Source organism: Gymnogyps californianus, chromosome 2, assembly GCF_018139145.2.
Source record: "Gymnogyps californianus isolate 813 chromosome 2, ASM1813914v2, whole genome shotgun sequence".
Lineage (NCBI taxonomy): Eukaryota > Metazoa > Chordata > Aves > Accipitriformes > Cathartidae > Gymnogyps > Gymnogyps californianus.
This window is the reverse complement of record NC_059472.1, coordinates 67,961,864-67,978,216: the sequence shown is the minus strand read 5'-3', so window position 1 is coordinate 67,978,216 and position 16,353 is coordinate 67,961,864. Positions and strand designations below refer to the sequence as shown.

At 36.7% G+C, this 16,353-nt stretch overlaps 1 protein-coding gene across 1 annotated transcript in view; it reads left to right on the top strand.

Moving 5' to 3' along the window:
- Positions 1 to 16,353, top strand: part of GABBR2 (gamma-aminobutyric acid type B receptor subunit 2) — a 492,274-nt gene that overhangs the window by 241,022 nt on the left and 234,899 nt on the right. The window contains exons 5-7 of the mRNA XM_050891519.1: positions 881 to 946; positions 7,848 to 8,039; positions 9,173 to 9,409. Of these exons, the coding sequence (XP_050747476.1) occupies positions 881 to 946; positions 7,848 to 8,039; positions 9,173 to 9,409 (495 nt within the window). The remainder of the gene's footprint in view (positions 1 to 880; positions 947 to 7,847; positions 8,040 to 9,172; positions 9,410 to 16,353) is intronic.

Sequence of the window (16,353 nt, the reverse complement as noted above, 5' to 3'; positions counted from 1 at the left end):
TTCTTTTTTCCTTGGAAAGGGAAAGAGCTATTAGTAATTCTAACCAAGTGTTTTATAAAATAAATGAAAAATTAGATTTGCTCAAGCTTTTGCTGAGAACTCAGGTTTTGTGTGAAATAAAAGGTAATATTAAGTCATAAAAAGCTATCTGTTCCGTTTTTTATAGATTTTAGCAGCAATTTTTCACATGAGAAAAAAGCTAGCCCTGTTCCTGAAGAAATATTTTCCTGCATATGCTCCTGAATTTAGGAATATTTTCTAAATATGTTTCTAAGTATGAAAGTAAAATGATCTCTTTTGACTTCAGTCATAGATTCTTAAAGTGTGATGATTTTTTTTTAATGTGTGGAGGTGGGAGAGAGGAGGAGAAGAGGGATTGACAATGTGTTATAGAGACTAGAGAAGATGTTGTATGCGTAAAACCTTTAAAAATTACTAAAGCGGGCATAATATCAAGGCATTTTATCTCACTTACAAATCTCCAATCTCTCAACTTTGCAGCATTAGTTCATGTAAGCAGTGAAAAGCATATATTTTCAGCTGGTTTTAATATGCAAAATTTTAAAAGAAATCTTGCAAGGGATCAAAAGAATATTTGATATTTTAGTGTTATTGAATAGTAATATTTGACAAGATAAACACTACAGTTTTATTCTCATTAATGCTATTGCTTAATCATTTTCTTCAAACACCTCAGCTGCTCTCTCTTGCAGTACTTCAAGATCTTGATCTTACAGAAAATGGAATAGTTCTGAATTAATCTTGCTGTCTGCAGCTATAATCTGTGTTAACTCTCTACACGACTTGAATGGCCAACTGAAGTGCTTTCTGGAAAGGCTGTGACTGTACTTAACTGCTATGTATTTTATTCAATCTGCAGGGTAATGATGTTCGGATAATCCTTGGCCAGTTTGATGAGGAAATGGCTGTGAAAGTTTTCTGCTGTGTAAGTAAATATATTTAATTGCATATCAGAATAAAGAATATGTTACATTTGAATAAAAAATAATTTGAGCATAAACATTTCTTTATGAGGTTCAGCTCTGTCAAGGTTTATATCCTAAAGAGAGGTTACGCATGCTTAGGTCCATTTCTTTTTCAATAAAATACTTTGTACTTGACTTCAGTGGAATTTAGGCATGGACTGCATGGTTAGCTTCTTCTTATTGCTTTCCTGTAGTGGAATTAAATGCCAAATCGAGCTTGAGCATTTCTCTTCATGTCAGATCCAGGGAAACACTTGTATATGTAGCAGCAGATACAGAGAACTGCAAGATTTGAATCTTGTCCAAGAGTTGTGTTCTGGTGGTAATGTCTGCATGTATGTAGTTTTGCATGTTTTGCTTTGAAAGAATAAGAAATTCAAGCAGTTCCTATACCTGCTAACTAAGCAACCCTAATAATTTCTGCTACTAAAAATGTTGCTGATTGTACAGCTGTCATTCACTTCTGACTGCTGTATGTTTTACATGTTTTACATGAAAGCAAATATTAGTTTGTAAAAAATAAAAGTTTTTTGAATTAAAAGAAATACAGTGAGACCAGCATACATAAAATTTCCTATCCTCACCATTTGTTTGTGTATGTGAATGTGCTGCAAACATGCACAGTGTGATTGCCATTGAAAGTAGTGGGATTAAAATGTGGATCTTTAGCTGTACCTGCTCAAAAAAAAAAAAAAAAAAAATCCCAAACAGGCAGATTTTAGTGGCCTAAATTTTGTATTAGTATTGAATTCTCAGTCTAAATAACCAGATTAATCCTCTATGAACCAAGAACGCGATAAATATAATGGAAAAGCAATAATGATGGCGTCTAAATTTCAGAGGGTGTTTTTTAGTTTTCACTTAGAGAGACAGTTACCTATCCAAACAAAGAAAGGAAAGGCAGAAGTTCAAAATCTGAGTGCTATGTGTGCCTCAGACACATGTTGGCTCATACTCAGCAGCTGTCTCAGTTGCTGGCAAAATTTGGAAAGAAGATTGTGCAGTACGTTTGGAAGGAACAAAATCTGTTTGCGTCCAAAAGGAAATGGAAGGTATTATTTTCTTTTTCATTCTTCTCATCTCTGATAGGTCTTTGTAGATAGATCTTTTTGTTCCGGCATTTAAATCGGATTGGCAGAGATAATCTCCCATTTTTCCATTCCTGGAAGAGAGAATGGTCCTTCTGTGGCCCAGCTCCTCCTCAGATCTCTTGCTGTTGGGCTGTGTTTCCCCAGCTGAAGGGTTCCAGTCAGACCTGTCTTCCAACCCAACGTTAGACAGGAGGTTGGCCTCACTTATGCCACTGCCCTTAGTATCTAGTTGCCTTCCTCCACAATTCTTTTCCAAGTCCGTGTGCATGTGAGGCCACTCAAGAAATCTTAGCAGACCTCGGAGGGGCAGGGTGTCCTCTTGTCTGCGTCGCTCCAGTCTGAAGGATTTCAGGTGGGAGATGTCTCTTTCACACGAACGCCCGCCGCAGCTTTCTGCGGCAACAGTTTGGTACTAACATGGAAAGTGTGCGTAACTCAGAGTGGTTTAAAGAGTGATGGCTGCTTCTAAAGTACATTAGCGTCAAAAATAATAAGGTGGATTTTTCTGGAGCCTGGAGAAATCTGAGAGATCATGTATTTAGGCTTGTATAAATGTATTTATATGAGAGTTTCAGCAGGAGACTGAATGCAGGAGAGGGCAGTTCAAAGTAGGTCATTTATATATTAATGCACTACAATATGTCAGTAAGCTTGTTATTAGTCATAAAATATATTGTTGAGTCATGCACTCCTACAGCTATGTGTCTAAGAGCACAATAATTTAGATATGTCAAGTTTTTTAACCCTCTTCCCCAGGTGTATCTTCAGAAAGGTTTCACTTGTGATTCTCTCTTATATTTTGCAGGGTGGCTGATGTCAGCCAGAGAAAGACTTTGAGTTTGTTAAAGGAAGGTGCTATTGCACTAGTGCAAGATTTTTTTTTTTTTCTGATTGTGGTTATAACCGGAATATTATTTGCTAATGATTTATGTAGGTGAGAAAATCTTTAAAGTCTACCTCAGTTTTCTGTCTGGATTCAACAATCATATGCTGTGAGGTTTCCTCAGGACATCCATTGGAGTTTACATAGAATCATAGAATCATTTAGGTTGGAAAAGACCCTTAAGATCATCGAGTCCAACCGTAAACCTAACACTGCCAAGTCCCTCACTAAACCATGTCCCTAAGCACCACATCTACACATCTTTTAAATACCTCCAGGGATGGTGACTCAACCACTTCCCTGGGCAGCCTGTTCCAATGCTTGACAGCCCTTTTGGTGAAGAAATTTTTCCTAATATCCAATTTAAACCTTCCCTGGTGCAACTTGAGGCCATTTCCTCTCGTCCTATCACTTGTTACTTGGGAGAAGAGACCAATGCCCACCTCACTACCACCTTCTTTCAGGTAGCTGTAGAGAGCGACAAGGTCTCCCCTGAGCCTCCTTTTCTCCAGGCTAAGCAACCCCATTTCCCTCAGCCGCTCCTCACAAGACTTGTGCTCTAGACCCTTCACCAGTTTCATTTCTCTTCTTTGGACACAGTATGCTCATTTTAATTTCACCTGGCTATTTCCTCCCCCCCCCCCCGAATACACACACACACACACACACGCACATAACTCAAAGATAAATGGACTAAAAGGTAGTCTAATTCAGTGGCAAACTTTAAAAACATGACAGGACTAATTCAAGCCAAAGTGAATGTTAGCAGGTGTTTCCTACGATGATTTAAATAAGCTTAGCTATTCATTTAACACTAGTGACAAAAACAGTGAGCAATTTTAATTCTGTGGGAAATCTTAGCTTTCTAATGTTGGTTTCACCTCAGTGGGATGAATGTGATATTTTTCATGGAATAGAAATTAGGGTATTTTGCTCAAAACTTAGCACTTCAACAATCAAAATGGTCAACTGTGTTGGATAGACATCTTTTTTTTCATTTCAAATTGGATTAACATGACATTGCTTCTTCCCAACGAAAACTTCAGTTCTGCAGAAAAATTTATTTTAAAAAAATTGTTAGTGGGAATTTTTGCAACATATTATCTTGAAGCCATAGAGATAATGCAGTATAGCCATGCACACATCAAGACTGATGCCTAGCTGATACAATTAACTATCTGAAGACAATTACAGAAGATGACTATTACGCATAGGTCACTGCATGAGCTTTAGGTGGCTTTTTTAGTAAACATTTAATAATAACTAAAGCCAGGCTTAATCAGCATGGTTGATACAAAAGGACTGGACTCTGTTCTCCTTGAGCTGACAAAGTTTTACTGCTGAGTCTCTGTTTTGGAATTAAAGGCAGTATTGATTTTTAATGAGAAACAGATGGAGGTTCATTGCAATTCAGAAGTCTACAGGCATTCAGGAGTGGGATATAGGATGTGTCCATGCTGACATGATGGAAACATGATGGAAATTCAATGGGGGTAAGGTTTTGCAGGCCCATTTACACAAACTGCCAGTAATTGTTTACTACACATAGAAAGATATCTTACAGAAATCTGTTTGTTGTAAATAAACATCTCTTTATGGATTCAAACAAGAATGAAAAGTTTAAAAAAAACAAAAACAAAACAGTCTTACAAGGGCAAAAAATGTCCAGGACAGTTTCCTGGCTGCTTGACAGCAACTCAGGGCTTTGCAGCCTAGATCGGGCATGCGGGAAAGATTAGGGAAGACATATGACTACTTTATGCTGTTCTGATAGTACAAAGCACTTGGAAACCTTCTTCACCTTGCTCTTTTGTGCCAACAAATCTTCCCCTTAGAAACTAAAAGCCGTAAGAAGTGGTCTGTGTGCATTCAAACAGTTCAAGAAAGATCCCTTCCTGATTTCAGCTGGGACAGAGTTAACTCTCTTCTTAGTAGCTGGTACAGTGCTGGGTTTTGGGTTTAGTGTGAGAATAATGTTGATAACATGCTGATGTTTTAGTTGTTGCTAAGTAGTGCTTATCCTAAGTTAAGGATTGTTCAGTTTCCCATGCTCTGCCAGCAAGCAGGTGTGCAAGAAGCTGGGAGGGAGCATGGCCAGGACAGCTGACCCGAACTACCCAAAGGGGTATTCCATACCATAGAATGTCATGCCCAGTATATAAACGGGAGGGAGTTGGCCGGGAGGCACGGATCGCTGCTCAGGCATCGGTCAGCGGCTGGTGAGCAATTGCATTGTGCATCAGTGGGGTTTTTGTTTGTTTGTTTGTTTGTTTGTTTGTTTCCCTTTTTCTCCTTTTTTTCCTCTTCTTTTTTTGTTATATTCCTTTTCATTGCAATTATTATTATTATTATTATTATATTTCATTGTTATTATTGTTAGTATTATATTTTACTTTAGTTATTAAACCATTCTTATCTCAACCCATGAGATTTACGTTTTTTCCCGATTCCCTTCCCCATCCCACTGGGATTGGGGGCGGCGAGTGAGAGAGCGGCTGCGTGGTGCTTAGCTGCTGGCTGGGGTTAAACCATGACAGATCCACATATTTCAAGGAAATGTATCTTTTAAGCGTCAAAACCATCTCCATTTAGCAGAATCAACAGGGAAGAAATGGTGGCAAAAAGCATTATTTTGAAATAAGTCTTCTGGAACCCAAACACTGAAGTGCCTGAACACTAACAACTGTGCTGTCACTAGAAAAATGACTGCATGGTCATGGTGCTCAGCTTTGGAGGAGCTGATTTTGTTTCTTCTTTTGCCTTCCCCAGACTACCCTTCAAGCCCTATCATTCCACAAGATCTTGAATGAAGAGCTGCCAGCTCTTAAAGTGTTTGTTGTTGGGGTTTTTTTAACCAAATTCTTGCAGGAATATGAAAGTTTCAGTGAAACCTTGTTGGGAATGATCCCTAGTTTCCAGGATGGAATATCTGGCTATTTTGAAACTTTCAATTTTCAACCTATATCCAAGGACATTTATCGATTATGCAGGAAACAGGCTCAAGTGCTTATGCAAACAGAAAATTTCCAACAGCTCCAATTTCAGAATAATTCACAGCCAATACTTCCTTACAACACACGATTTGAGACTTTAATCTGTATAGAGCAGGGGAAGCTACAGAAGATTTTCCTTCTCTAAAAGCACCATTCTATGTCAATTTGTGTCCTCAGTGATTTGAAAACTGTCAAATAAAAGCCACTATATCACTGAAAGGTCTTGAATGACCTAATTGTGTAATGGAAACTCTTTTAGACATCAGGAAGTATTACATGATGGGATTGCTGTTTTCCTCGCAGGTGGACCTGGGATGCAGTGTCGCCATAGCCGTAGCAGGAGTGGAGATGGGCAGGAGGGCAAAAGGAGATGTGTTTCTGAAAGGGTAGAATTAATGAGCAAGAGAAAGACAAAAAATTTATGTGGATTGTGGAATAAACAAGATATGAGATGCAAGACACTGGGTTTCAGACAGGAGCACTTTCAGGCAGCATTGTATACAAATGCACGAAATTTTATTTTGGCTGAAAAAAAGCTCCTGCAACCAGGGGCCAAACAAATCTGCTTTGTGCACAATACATTTATGAATTTAGTTGGCACCATTATAATAGCCTTCACAGATTTAAAGCCCAATTTTAATTTGGGTATTAATGTATTTAGGAGGCTGTCCTATTTTGTATTTTTTGCTATTCATCTTTATTTATCTGGTAGGCTTTTGGTATGATCTATGGGATACTTTTCAAAACAGTTATGTTCTGAATGACTAATATGTCCTGTTTGCATTCTCATAATTTCCTCCTTCTGTAACATTTTCTGTGAAGATGTAGCAGTTTTCCAGTTAAGAGCTCTAAGGTTGCAGCATGTATTTCTAAAAATTGGAATTTTTATCTTATGTCTTAGATCTCCGGTATTGCTTACCTTAGGAGCCAAAGAAGCATGAAACCTGCTGTTTTGTAATGGAGTCTGACTGAAATATCAAAAGAAAAATATCTAGTTACAAGACAGTGAGAGAAACATCTGAGATAAAATTTGCTAATTTTATCCTAGAACACTCTTCACAATGGAATAGAATATCTATTGTGAATAGATCAACTTTTAGGCACAACAGCATTGTGCCTGACTAATAAAGTATTTCTGTGTCCTGTTATGTATCTGCTATGTATTGAAAGGAGATAACCATCATCTCAGTATCTTGGAGTACAGTGGGCTATATTCAGTATTCAAACAATACAGAATTTCACCAGAAGAAATTTCTTGCTGAAAAAAAAGAGATCACTGAGATTTGCTTGCTTTATCAATTTACTATTGATTCATGCTCCTCAGAAGAAACTGCTTACTTAACGTCCCTGTGGTCTTCGTTTTAGCACAGTCACGCAATTCATATTTGCAACATTGTGATTTGATGATGCCTAGGATCCAGGTTTTCTTCTTTAACCTTATCCTGTTTTATGTGGTCTTTAGGATGATATTAGGATGATAATAACTTAGTTTAAACGTGATCATGTGGTGGTCCTACCACTCATGTAACAGTTGTGTTATGGAGAATTTTCTGTGCAAACACTGTGCCTTCTGCCAGTGTTCCTCCTTATCTCACCGAGTTTTAGAATCCAATGTTTTATTTTTCTGGTTTTGAATAAATGGTCTATTGAAAGCAAAATAGGTCTTACTAAATTCTTTTCTCGTGACCTGAATTTTAAAGACAGGAATCTTCAAGAAAGGAGTCTTCATTATTAGCAAGTATTTATTCTAAACTGTTCAAAATACTTGTGTATCCTTCAATTATGCTGTAATTTCATTAATAATGGAAAAAACATGAACAGAAAACAATTACTTTTATGTTCAATATGTCTGTTACAGTGTCTATTAGATTTTTCTATTTTTCTTTTTTTGTAGGCTTATGATGAAGAAATGTATGGCAGCAAATATCAGTGGATTATTCCAGGGTGGTATGAAAACCTTTGGTGGGAATCCTGGATTAATTCCTCACAATGTCTCAGCAAAAATCTTCTTGCAGCCATGGAAGGTTATATTGGAGTGGATTTTGAGCCTCTCAGCTCAAAAATGATAAAGACCATATCAGGAAGGGTTAGTATTTTTCCTCCAACTATTTTATTTTACCATCACTTGTCTCACCAGTGTCTTGACACAGCAAAACACTGAGGAGGGAGGTGAAGCTAAAGGGTTCTTCTACAAAGAGAGCTGGCAGTCATCATGGTTAGTCTCATCTTTCCACTGGTTTGCAGTTTTTAAATATTTAGAAATCAATTCCAATTCTCTCCAGGATAAGGAAGCAGTAAAGTCCCTTGCCTCAAATCTGTCTTCTCCCCCCTGTATGAACATTACAGTTAAATGTACAGTAAAGCTTGAATTATAGTCTGCAGTATCATGTGCTGTGTCATGTCAAGTTCAATAGTTGAGCACAGAAACAGAAAACTTTTATGTTTAAACCTAACCTGCAAACAGCTAATTTCATTGGTGATTTGTGCCTCTCAGAACTAGGGGCGGGAGGGTGGGTCTTGTTTTAAATATGTAAATATGTGGTATTTCTGTAAAGTACATAACATTTTATCACAGAACAAATTTATGCAAACTCTGGCCAATGAATAAACATGCCTGATTTTGCCGCTTTTCATCTTGTTTTCATGTCTTTCATGCCTTGCTGACTGAGCACGAAAGGCAACTTTACAAAAAGGCAACTCATCATAAGATAGCACACCATAAAAATCGTAGGAAACTTGTAAAACATAGACAAATTGCCACTCAGATAATTTCATATTAAGCAAATAGTTGCTGAAGTAAAGGTTATTTGATTTGCATTATCCTATAAAGTGTAATCAGACCACTAATTTGCAGGGATACAGACTGACTCTCTGTTCTAGTATTACGGCTCACCAGTATGCTGGTAGCTTTGGTAGAACTGAAGCCTTTTGTACAAAAGCAAAATAAAGCAAGTTGTCCTTCATACAGAGAAGCAGAACAACTGCTTTTCAGTCTCTCTGTCTCCTAGGTCTCCCTCCCAGTCTCACCATCAGTCTTGTAAGTCAGGCAGCACATGTTTTTGGAATTTTAGTTTCTTTCTTGATTTTGGTTTTGGCAGCCTTTTCTGTATTAGTCATGCATGTCTCTAAATTGGAGGGTGCAGTTCGAGGTGTAGGTTTGGACACAACTCTGTAAAATGTTAAATATTGAAGTAAAACTGAAGTTTTTCTCCTCTGCAGACTCCACAGCAATATGAAAAGGAATACAATGCTAAGCGCGGTGATGGTCAATCCAGCAAATTTCATGGTTATGCCTATGATGGAATATGGGTGATTGCCAAGACTCTACAGCGAGCAATGAAGTATCTGAATGCCACCAACAAGCACCAAAAAATTGAAGATTTTAACTACACAAATCACAAACTTGGCAAAATTTTTCTTGATGCTATGAATGAAACCAACTTCTTTGGAGTAACGGTAAGTCCTAAACAGATACTTGTGGGGTGGAGGAGCCTTGAGATTTTATGTCAGTAGCTGAAGCAAGCATTAAATTCTAAATACTCTTGAAAAAGAAACACGGTTGTGTATTTCTTATATCTTCAGAGATTCCACAGTTCTACTTTATCTTAAAAATTAATGTTGTTGCCTTGAGACTCTTGCTCATTACCTGTCTTCTGATGCCAAGTGATGACACTGTACAGTTCCTCAGTTATCAGATTTTTAAGCATGGATGTCATTTGAATTAACAACTCAGAGTGGTCTCAAGGGAACCACAAGTGTTGCAAGCTGCAGTGACCTTTTAAGTGACTGTTTTAGCAGTTGAGGAGTAGCTGGAATGTGATCTGAAAATATCTCCTATTTCCCTCCATCATTTATTTTTGGTAATAGTACACAATTTTTGGTATATAATACACTAATGTCTCCAACTCCAGTGCTGTACATCCTAGATATTACAACATACTTCAGTTGCCATTTAAGTTTATTTATAATTTGTATTTTTTCACAATCAAGTACAAAGCATGTTGACTACGACTTAAGAAGAACTGGTCACATATAGTAACAACCACATTCTGTTTTCAGTTGCACCATTGCAAATTCATAGTAAATTTTTTTTTTGTTGACGTTGCTTCTACTTTTTAGCAGAGTAAAACGGGCAATAGGAGTGTCGCCCTAAAAGTTCTTAATTACTTAATTGTATTTGAAGCAATGTCAGTCATAAGTTAATGGCACATATGTGTTCAGGAGTCTGCAGAGCCATACTCCTTCACCAAGAGAGATGAGCAGACCCCATTTCAGGGAGAATGGTCTTCACAGTTTCCAATAGCTGCAAACAAGGAACCTACTGGAATACACGTCATTAAGCAGTGTGCTTGGGCTGCAACATGGCTAGATAAGGAAATCAGAGTTTTGAAGAAATGTGTATTTAAGTGGTGCATGGAGGGAGTGCTTTTAGGCACCTCCCTGCAGCAAGAGCAAGCAGAAGGTTGGCATCATTTCTGCCACTGTGCAGTAGCTTGTCAGATTCTGTCCCCATGTTAATTTAAATTGTCCTGGATACCAGGTAACCTCAAAACATGTTGAAGTAGCAGAACTAAGGTTGTCATACATGTCACAAATTGGTTCAAGAGGAAATGCCAATGTATAGACATCAACAATGAGTGCAGGCTCAACTTTTTGGTGTCCTTGTTAATTGCTGAAGAAGCCTATGTTTTGTATCACAGTACAATTGAAACAATTTAGGATTCGTAAGTAAAAAACAATCATGTGCCAAGACAATGCTAGAATCTAGTTGCCTGTACAATATGAATTTTGCTTTCTTTTTACACTGAATTTGACTGAAGATTTCAGTAAAAGAATTGGGTATCCCATTGCATCCATACCAGGACTGGATCTTTGATAAAACTTTCAGTCAGTAACAGCTATGAACCAGACTCTACAGGGACTCAGACATCTCTGTCCTGAGTTATGCCAAGTACAGTAACTCTCAATGTGGTTGAAATTGTATATTGCTGTGTAGTTCCTTTTTTTTCTTTCCCTGTCTTAGCCTTTTTGCCTGCTGTTTAGTCTTGACAGCTGATTATGGTAAAATTGATAGATTTCATTAGCACTGCTTAATTGCCCTTCACTGCTCCCCCCCCAAAAAAAACCCCAAAACCTCTAAGACAAAGAAGGCTCTTTTTTATTAGTTTCAGAGACACCAGCAAAACCTCACATGTGAACTGCATCCCTTTATCGAGAGAATGAATCAAAGTTTCACCAACCATATTCAGCCATGTTTACTTACTTTATTCCCTCAGATATAATGTTTTTAAATAAACTACTGCATGATTATTCACTGCATTTAGTGCTTGTCTGAGGCGCTTTGTAAAATGTTTCTCTTTAAGATTGGTCTACCAAGTCATCGTGACAATGCACAGTCCAAATCTGGTATTTGCAGGGATCATGCTTCTTGTTCCTAGAATACATTCACAAAAACATTTTAATCAGAAAGATATGGAGAGAAGAAAATCTATAGCAGCTACACTTTCTTAGGATATAATTAGAATAAACAATACGCATGTTTTTCAGATAGTGTGAAGAAGAGTTTTATAGCAGATATTAAAAGTTTTGCATTGAAATGTTCAGAAAGTTGAAGGAACAGATTGATTCTTACCAGAAATATTTTTAAACTTTTTATTCTTCAGTCTAATAAATTGCTGTCATTTGTGACCTAATTTAAAACTTTCACTGGAACAGTGAAAAAACAGTTTTAGGTCTTGGAGTGCCAAATCTCATTTTAATATTTTTTTCCAGAAAAAGTATTTTAGTATAAAATTTTTACAATTTATTTTTAAAAACTTATTCTAAACAGGAAAAGGACATTCATTTATTCTAGACTATCTATGCCAAATATAAAATAAGTTCCTGAAAAAAAAAAGAAATAAAAGGAAGGACTAAATCTTATCAATATTCAAAAATCATCCAATGATATAGTAAAATATGTTGTTAATTATTAGGTAAGAGGAGAAGGTAGACAAGAAGGTGTAGACAAGAATCTAAAAAATGCAAGTCTATTAAGAAGAGGCATCTTTCTTTATGCTTTCTGTGAATATGATATCAGAAGCACTGTCATGTCATAAATAATAAATCCCTTTACCTAATCTTCATTTTCTTTGAAATTATTTATAGTAAACCACAAAAAACATAATCACTGTTGAGTGGTGGGTTTTGTGGAATTTTTTAAACAATTTTGAAAAGACTTGCTGGGAGTGAAGTGTGCTAGTTCCTGATTACACAGAATGTCATTCTTGCAGTTTTCTGTTCTTTCTGATCTTTTTTTTTTTTTCCCTAGGAGACAACATTTAGAAAACAGTTTAGGCTATTGTCCAAAGACTTGACAGGACTAACCCTTTTTTTTTGTGCATCAGAAACTCAGTACATAGATGTTACTTATTCTAATTCTACTGTCAGAAATCTATTGGAAAGAAAATTATAGCTATTCCTTAAATGTTCCTGAAGGTTCTGCTCTTTTTCTGGATTTTTATTTTCTCTTAGCAAAATGGTTCCTTCTGTTATTTTTCCTTCATGCTTACCTGACTTATAGTCATGTTCATTACCATATAATTTTCTCGAGTATTTTGAATATAGAGCAAGGAACATATATTTAGTGTTTCGTCAGAAAACAGTAATATAGTTATCTGCTACACTTTTTCAAAGGTAAAATGAATACTGTTTTACAGGTACAAAAGGACTTTCTGATGAGAAATGCAATATGAACAAACAAAAGACCTGCAGGGATGTTCCTACAGTTTTGTTAATCTGAATGTCCTAATTCTACAGTCAGATCCCCTGATGTTGGCCGTTTTCAAATCGAGTAAGGCATTGTGTGGTTAAAATGATCCATCTGCAACGACCACCTTTCAGGACAGGAGTCCTTTTGATTTAGGACTAGCTTGGCTTTCATGCCAATTCCTTGCTTATCAGAGCACTTATTTTTTAATGGGAAAGTTATTGAAACAAAAAAATCTCTTAAAGGATTTTGGACAATTTTTTCCACTTAATCCATATAAAACCAGTTTTGTAAACTGAATGCAACCCTGTCACCCTAATAATTTATAAACTGCCAGATGCCTGTTTATTTGCTAAATACATCCCTCTTCTCAAATAGTACACATTCTTTCTGATAACCTAAGTGTCAGAAAATGAAAGATAAGAAAAGTAGTCACACAATTTATTTTGACACAGTTAAGATGTCTGAGGAGTCCCCTTATGTAGTTGGTAGAGCCACTGGAGGTAATTTGGATTTGGAGAATCTACTGAGGTCTCTGCTGAAGTGTTACTACTTTGAATCAGTACAGAGTGATAAAGTGATGGGAAACAAAATATGTATCTGGGATATCTATAGATCTGCATTTCAATTATACAGCAGTTTATAGCATACTGCCTGTAACATGCCCATCATGTATGTGTGAAAGCCGAAGAGAATTTTCCATAGAGCTAGAATAATTCTCCTAAAGCAAGATTGTTTGCCTAAAGGATAAAAAAAAAGAAAAGTCTAACTTTATTTTGTGTAATACTACCATAGTATAACTTGTAGGCTTGATAACTAGTGAAGAATTAGTGCTGTCTTCTCAAGATACTGAGTGATATTTAGTGCATACTGAATCAAAATCCATCTAGAGAATAGAAGGATTTTGTTTCAGTCATTTTTTTCCTTTTTTTTCTCTTTGTAAAGACTGTGGATGGTGACATAGTACCTTACAACTACAGCAATGTTTATATTTGTTAGCCAAATTGTTGGTTATACTTGGAAGGATATTAAATACCACATTTGTTCTCAGTATAGTAAAAGTTTGTATTGGTTCCATGGGGTAGCCAGGTGGTGGGAAAAATACAATGCGTGTTGGAGATAAGTTTTTATTTTTTATGCAAAACATGACATTATTTAAAAAAATGCTTTCCTCTAATTTTCTAATCACTTCACCTTTGTCAGTGATGTGATGTCATGAGTGTTACCGTTCTCCCTGGTTTATGCCTGAAGTCCTGTAACTGTTGCAGTAGGGTATTCTGCTGCTTGAGTTTATTGCTATTATCTGTGATTATAAATCAGGCTTCAGAATTGTTAATTTATTTCTCATCCTTATGGCCTTCTATTATTTGTGTGTAATGGAAAAAGAATTACAGTGGAGGAGAGAAAATTAAATACAGTGTTGTCTTTCCTTTTATGTCAGTCAGAGACTCTAGCACAGTAGGATAAAATTCCATCACAGTAGCTGCTGCACAATTGAAACCACAGCCATGAAATAGCTTTCAAGTCTGTCCCTGGCATCCTGCATTTGAATGGATCCAGTCATGTTTCATAACTGGAAAAATGCTTATTGATATGAAGTTCATTTTGCATTTTGATGCTGATTATTTCTGAAGATTGATTTTAGCAGCTTTCCTCCACTTTCCAGGCTTCAGTAGCCACTGTGCTGTACAGGAATCTCAGAAATATAGGAGGTGTTAACATCAGAATAGGAACAGGGAGAAAGTATTTCATGTCATCCTGGAAAAATAATGTACCCTAAGACAGTTAAATTAAGGAATACATCGGTCTTTGGCAGAGAATCAGATGGAATTAGCATGGACTTCAGCAGAGTGAACTTATGCTTAATATGGGGGTCTAACAAACATTTCTCTAGTGGCATTGATCAGTGCGGTTAATTTTGCATGAACAGTTCTGAATTAAGCCTCAATAGCTATTTATACCTGGAGTCAAATTTTCTTTGTAGGCATGGCTGAGGTAGGGCAGATAGTAAAAGTATTGGGGGGAGGGCAGAAATTTTAATCAAGTAACTTCTTGTTAATCTAGAATAGTGCTTTACATTTAATTTTATTGGGGGGGGGGGAGGTTTAGTGTGCAGTGGAATACCTAACGCTATAAAGATATCTGTTCCTGAGAAATGCTTTTGAATGTTCCATTGAATTTGACTTGGTCTTAATTTTGAGCATTTGAAAATTTGCATTTGGCCATTATCCCTAATTGGGTGATTTAAGGGAGTTCAATAAGCTAACAAAATATATAATCAGGAAACTATATATATGTATGCACACACATGCTTGTGCTCACAACCCCACCCGACTGTTGGCAGATCTCAGTTTTTTCCACACCTGACCCCATGGGTTATGAATGTGAACTACTCTGAACTTAATGTCTTGTGTTTCCTTTTGATTTTTCAGAACTTGCTTCCTGTTACAGGTTTTCTTGTGTAGCGCAAAAAAGAAAAATACTTGGGGTCTGGCTGTGTGCAAGACCTCCTACACCTCTTTTTGGTTTTCCTGAACCTTGAATCTGAGCTTCCCGCAGTGGAGGTAAACGTGGTGAATCTCTTGCTTCCTTACTTCCTCCTGATTTCCAGTGCATTATCCAATTCAGATGAGCAACTGAGAGCAGTACAGTGCATTGATGAAATAATTTGCTCTCTATAGGGCCAGTTCATTTAAGAGACTCCTCAAAATAGAGAGCTGCAAGCCATCGGCAAGTTTGCATAGGCTCATAAACAATGTTTGCTCATTAGGAAAATTCAGTGCAAATGTTTTCATCTGCCAACAGTGTAAAACTGCATACAGAAGGAAATCCTAACTTTTTAAAGCGAGAACTGAGATTAACTGTGACATTTCAAGATTAGCCCTCAAGCTAATCAGCAGTTGATGATTTAATATATATAGTAGGTGGCAAATAAAAAAGGCTTTAGTCTGAAGTTGTAGAACACTTATTACTGCATCTGTCATTCTAATAGGTGGATATTTGATGAAAATAAATGAACAACATATATTTACAGAAAAGCTAGTGAAACTTTTTCTAAGATCTGGCTAACATCTCTTAGCTTCCTCTGCTCCATACTTAATTTTGTCTGTATCTAAACAGTGTTTAACATAATACATAATATGCCCTAGAAACTGCTTTGTTGCTACTTCGGGTACAAAGAGTGGAAGTCCCTACAAATAATAAAGAAACAAAGCTCTAGTGAAGGTGATTGCATTGTCTAAGTGGTGGTGCAAGTTTGTGCTTCACAGGGTAGTTCTCCAAGCTTCTCAAGAAACACAGCACATTTCAGTAGTTCCAGCACCCTGTTTTTTCTGGTGTGATTTGTTTTGTAGCTACCTGCTTCCAATCACCTTTGTTTTATCTTTTTTGGTTTTGTTTTCTCTTGTTCTGTTTTTCTGTTCTGTATTCTTTGAATTTGAATGATGAAAGACTAAACAAAAAACCAAAATTTACGAAATTTGGAAGCTCTGTCCTGCTCCAGATCAGCAGTTAAGCTGGGAGAGGGTATCAGTGTTTTTAAAGAGAGTTTTCAAGACAGTTTCTTCCTCTGCCAGTTGGTTTTGTCTGAGTTTGGTAAGGGCCATTTGAAAAAAAAAGATACTGAAAGAGAGGACAGCCTATACATGCTGGA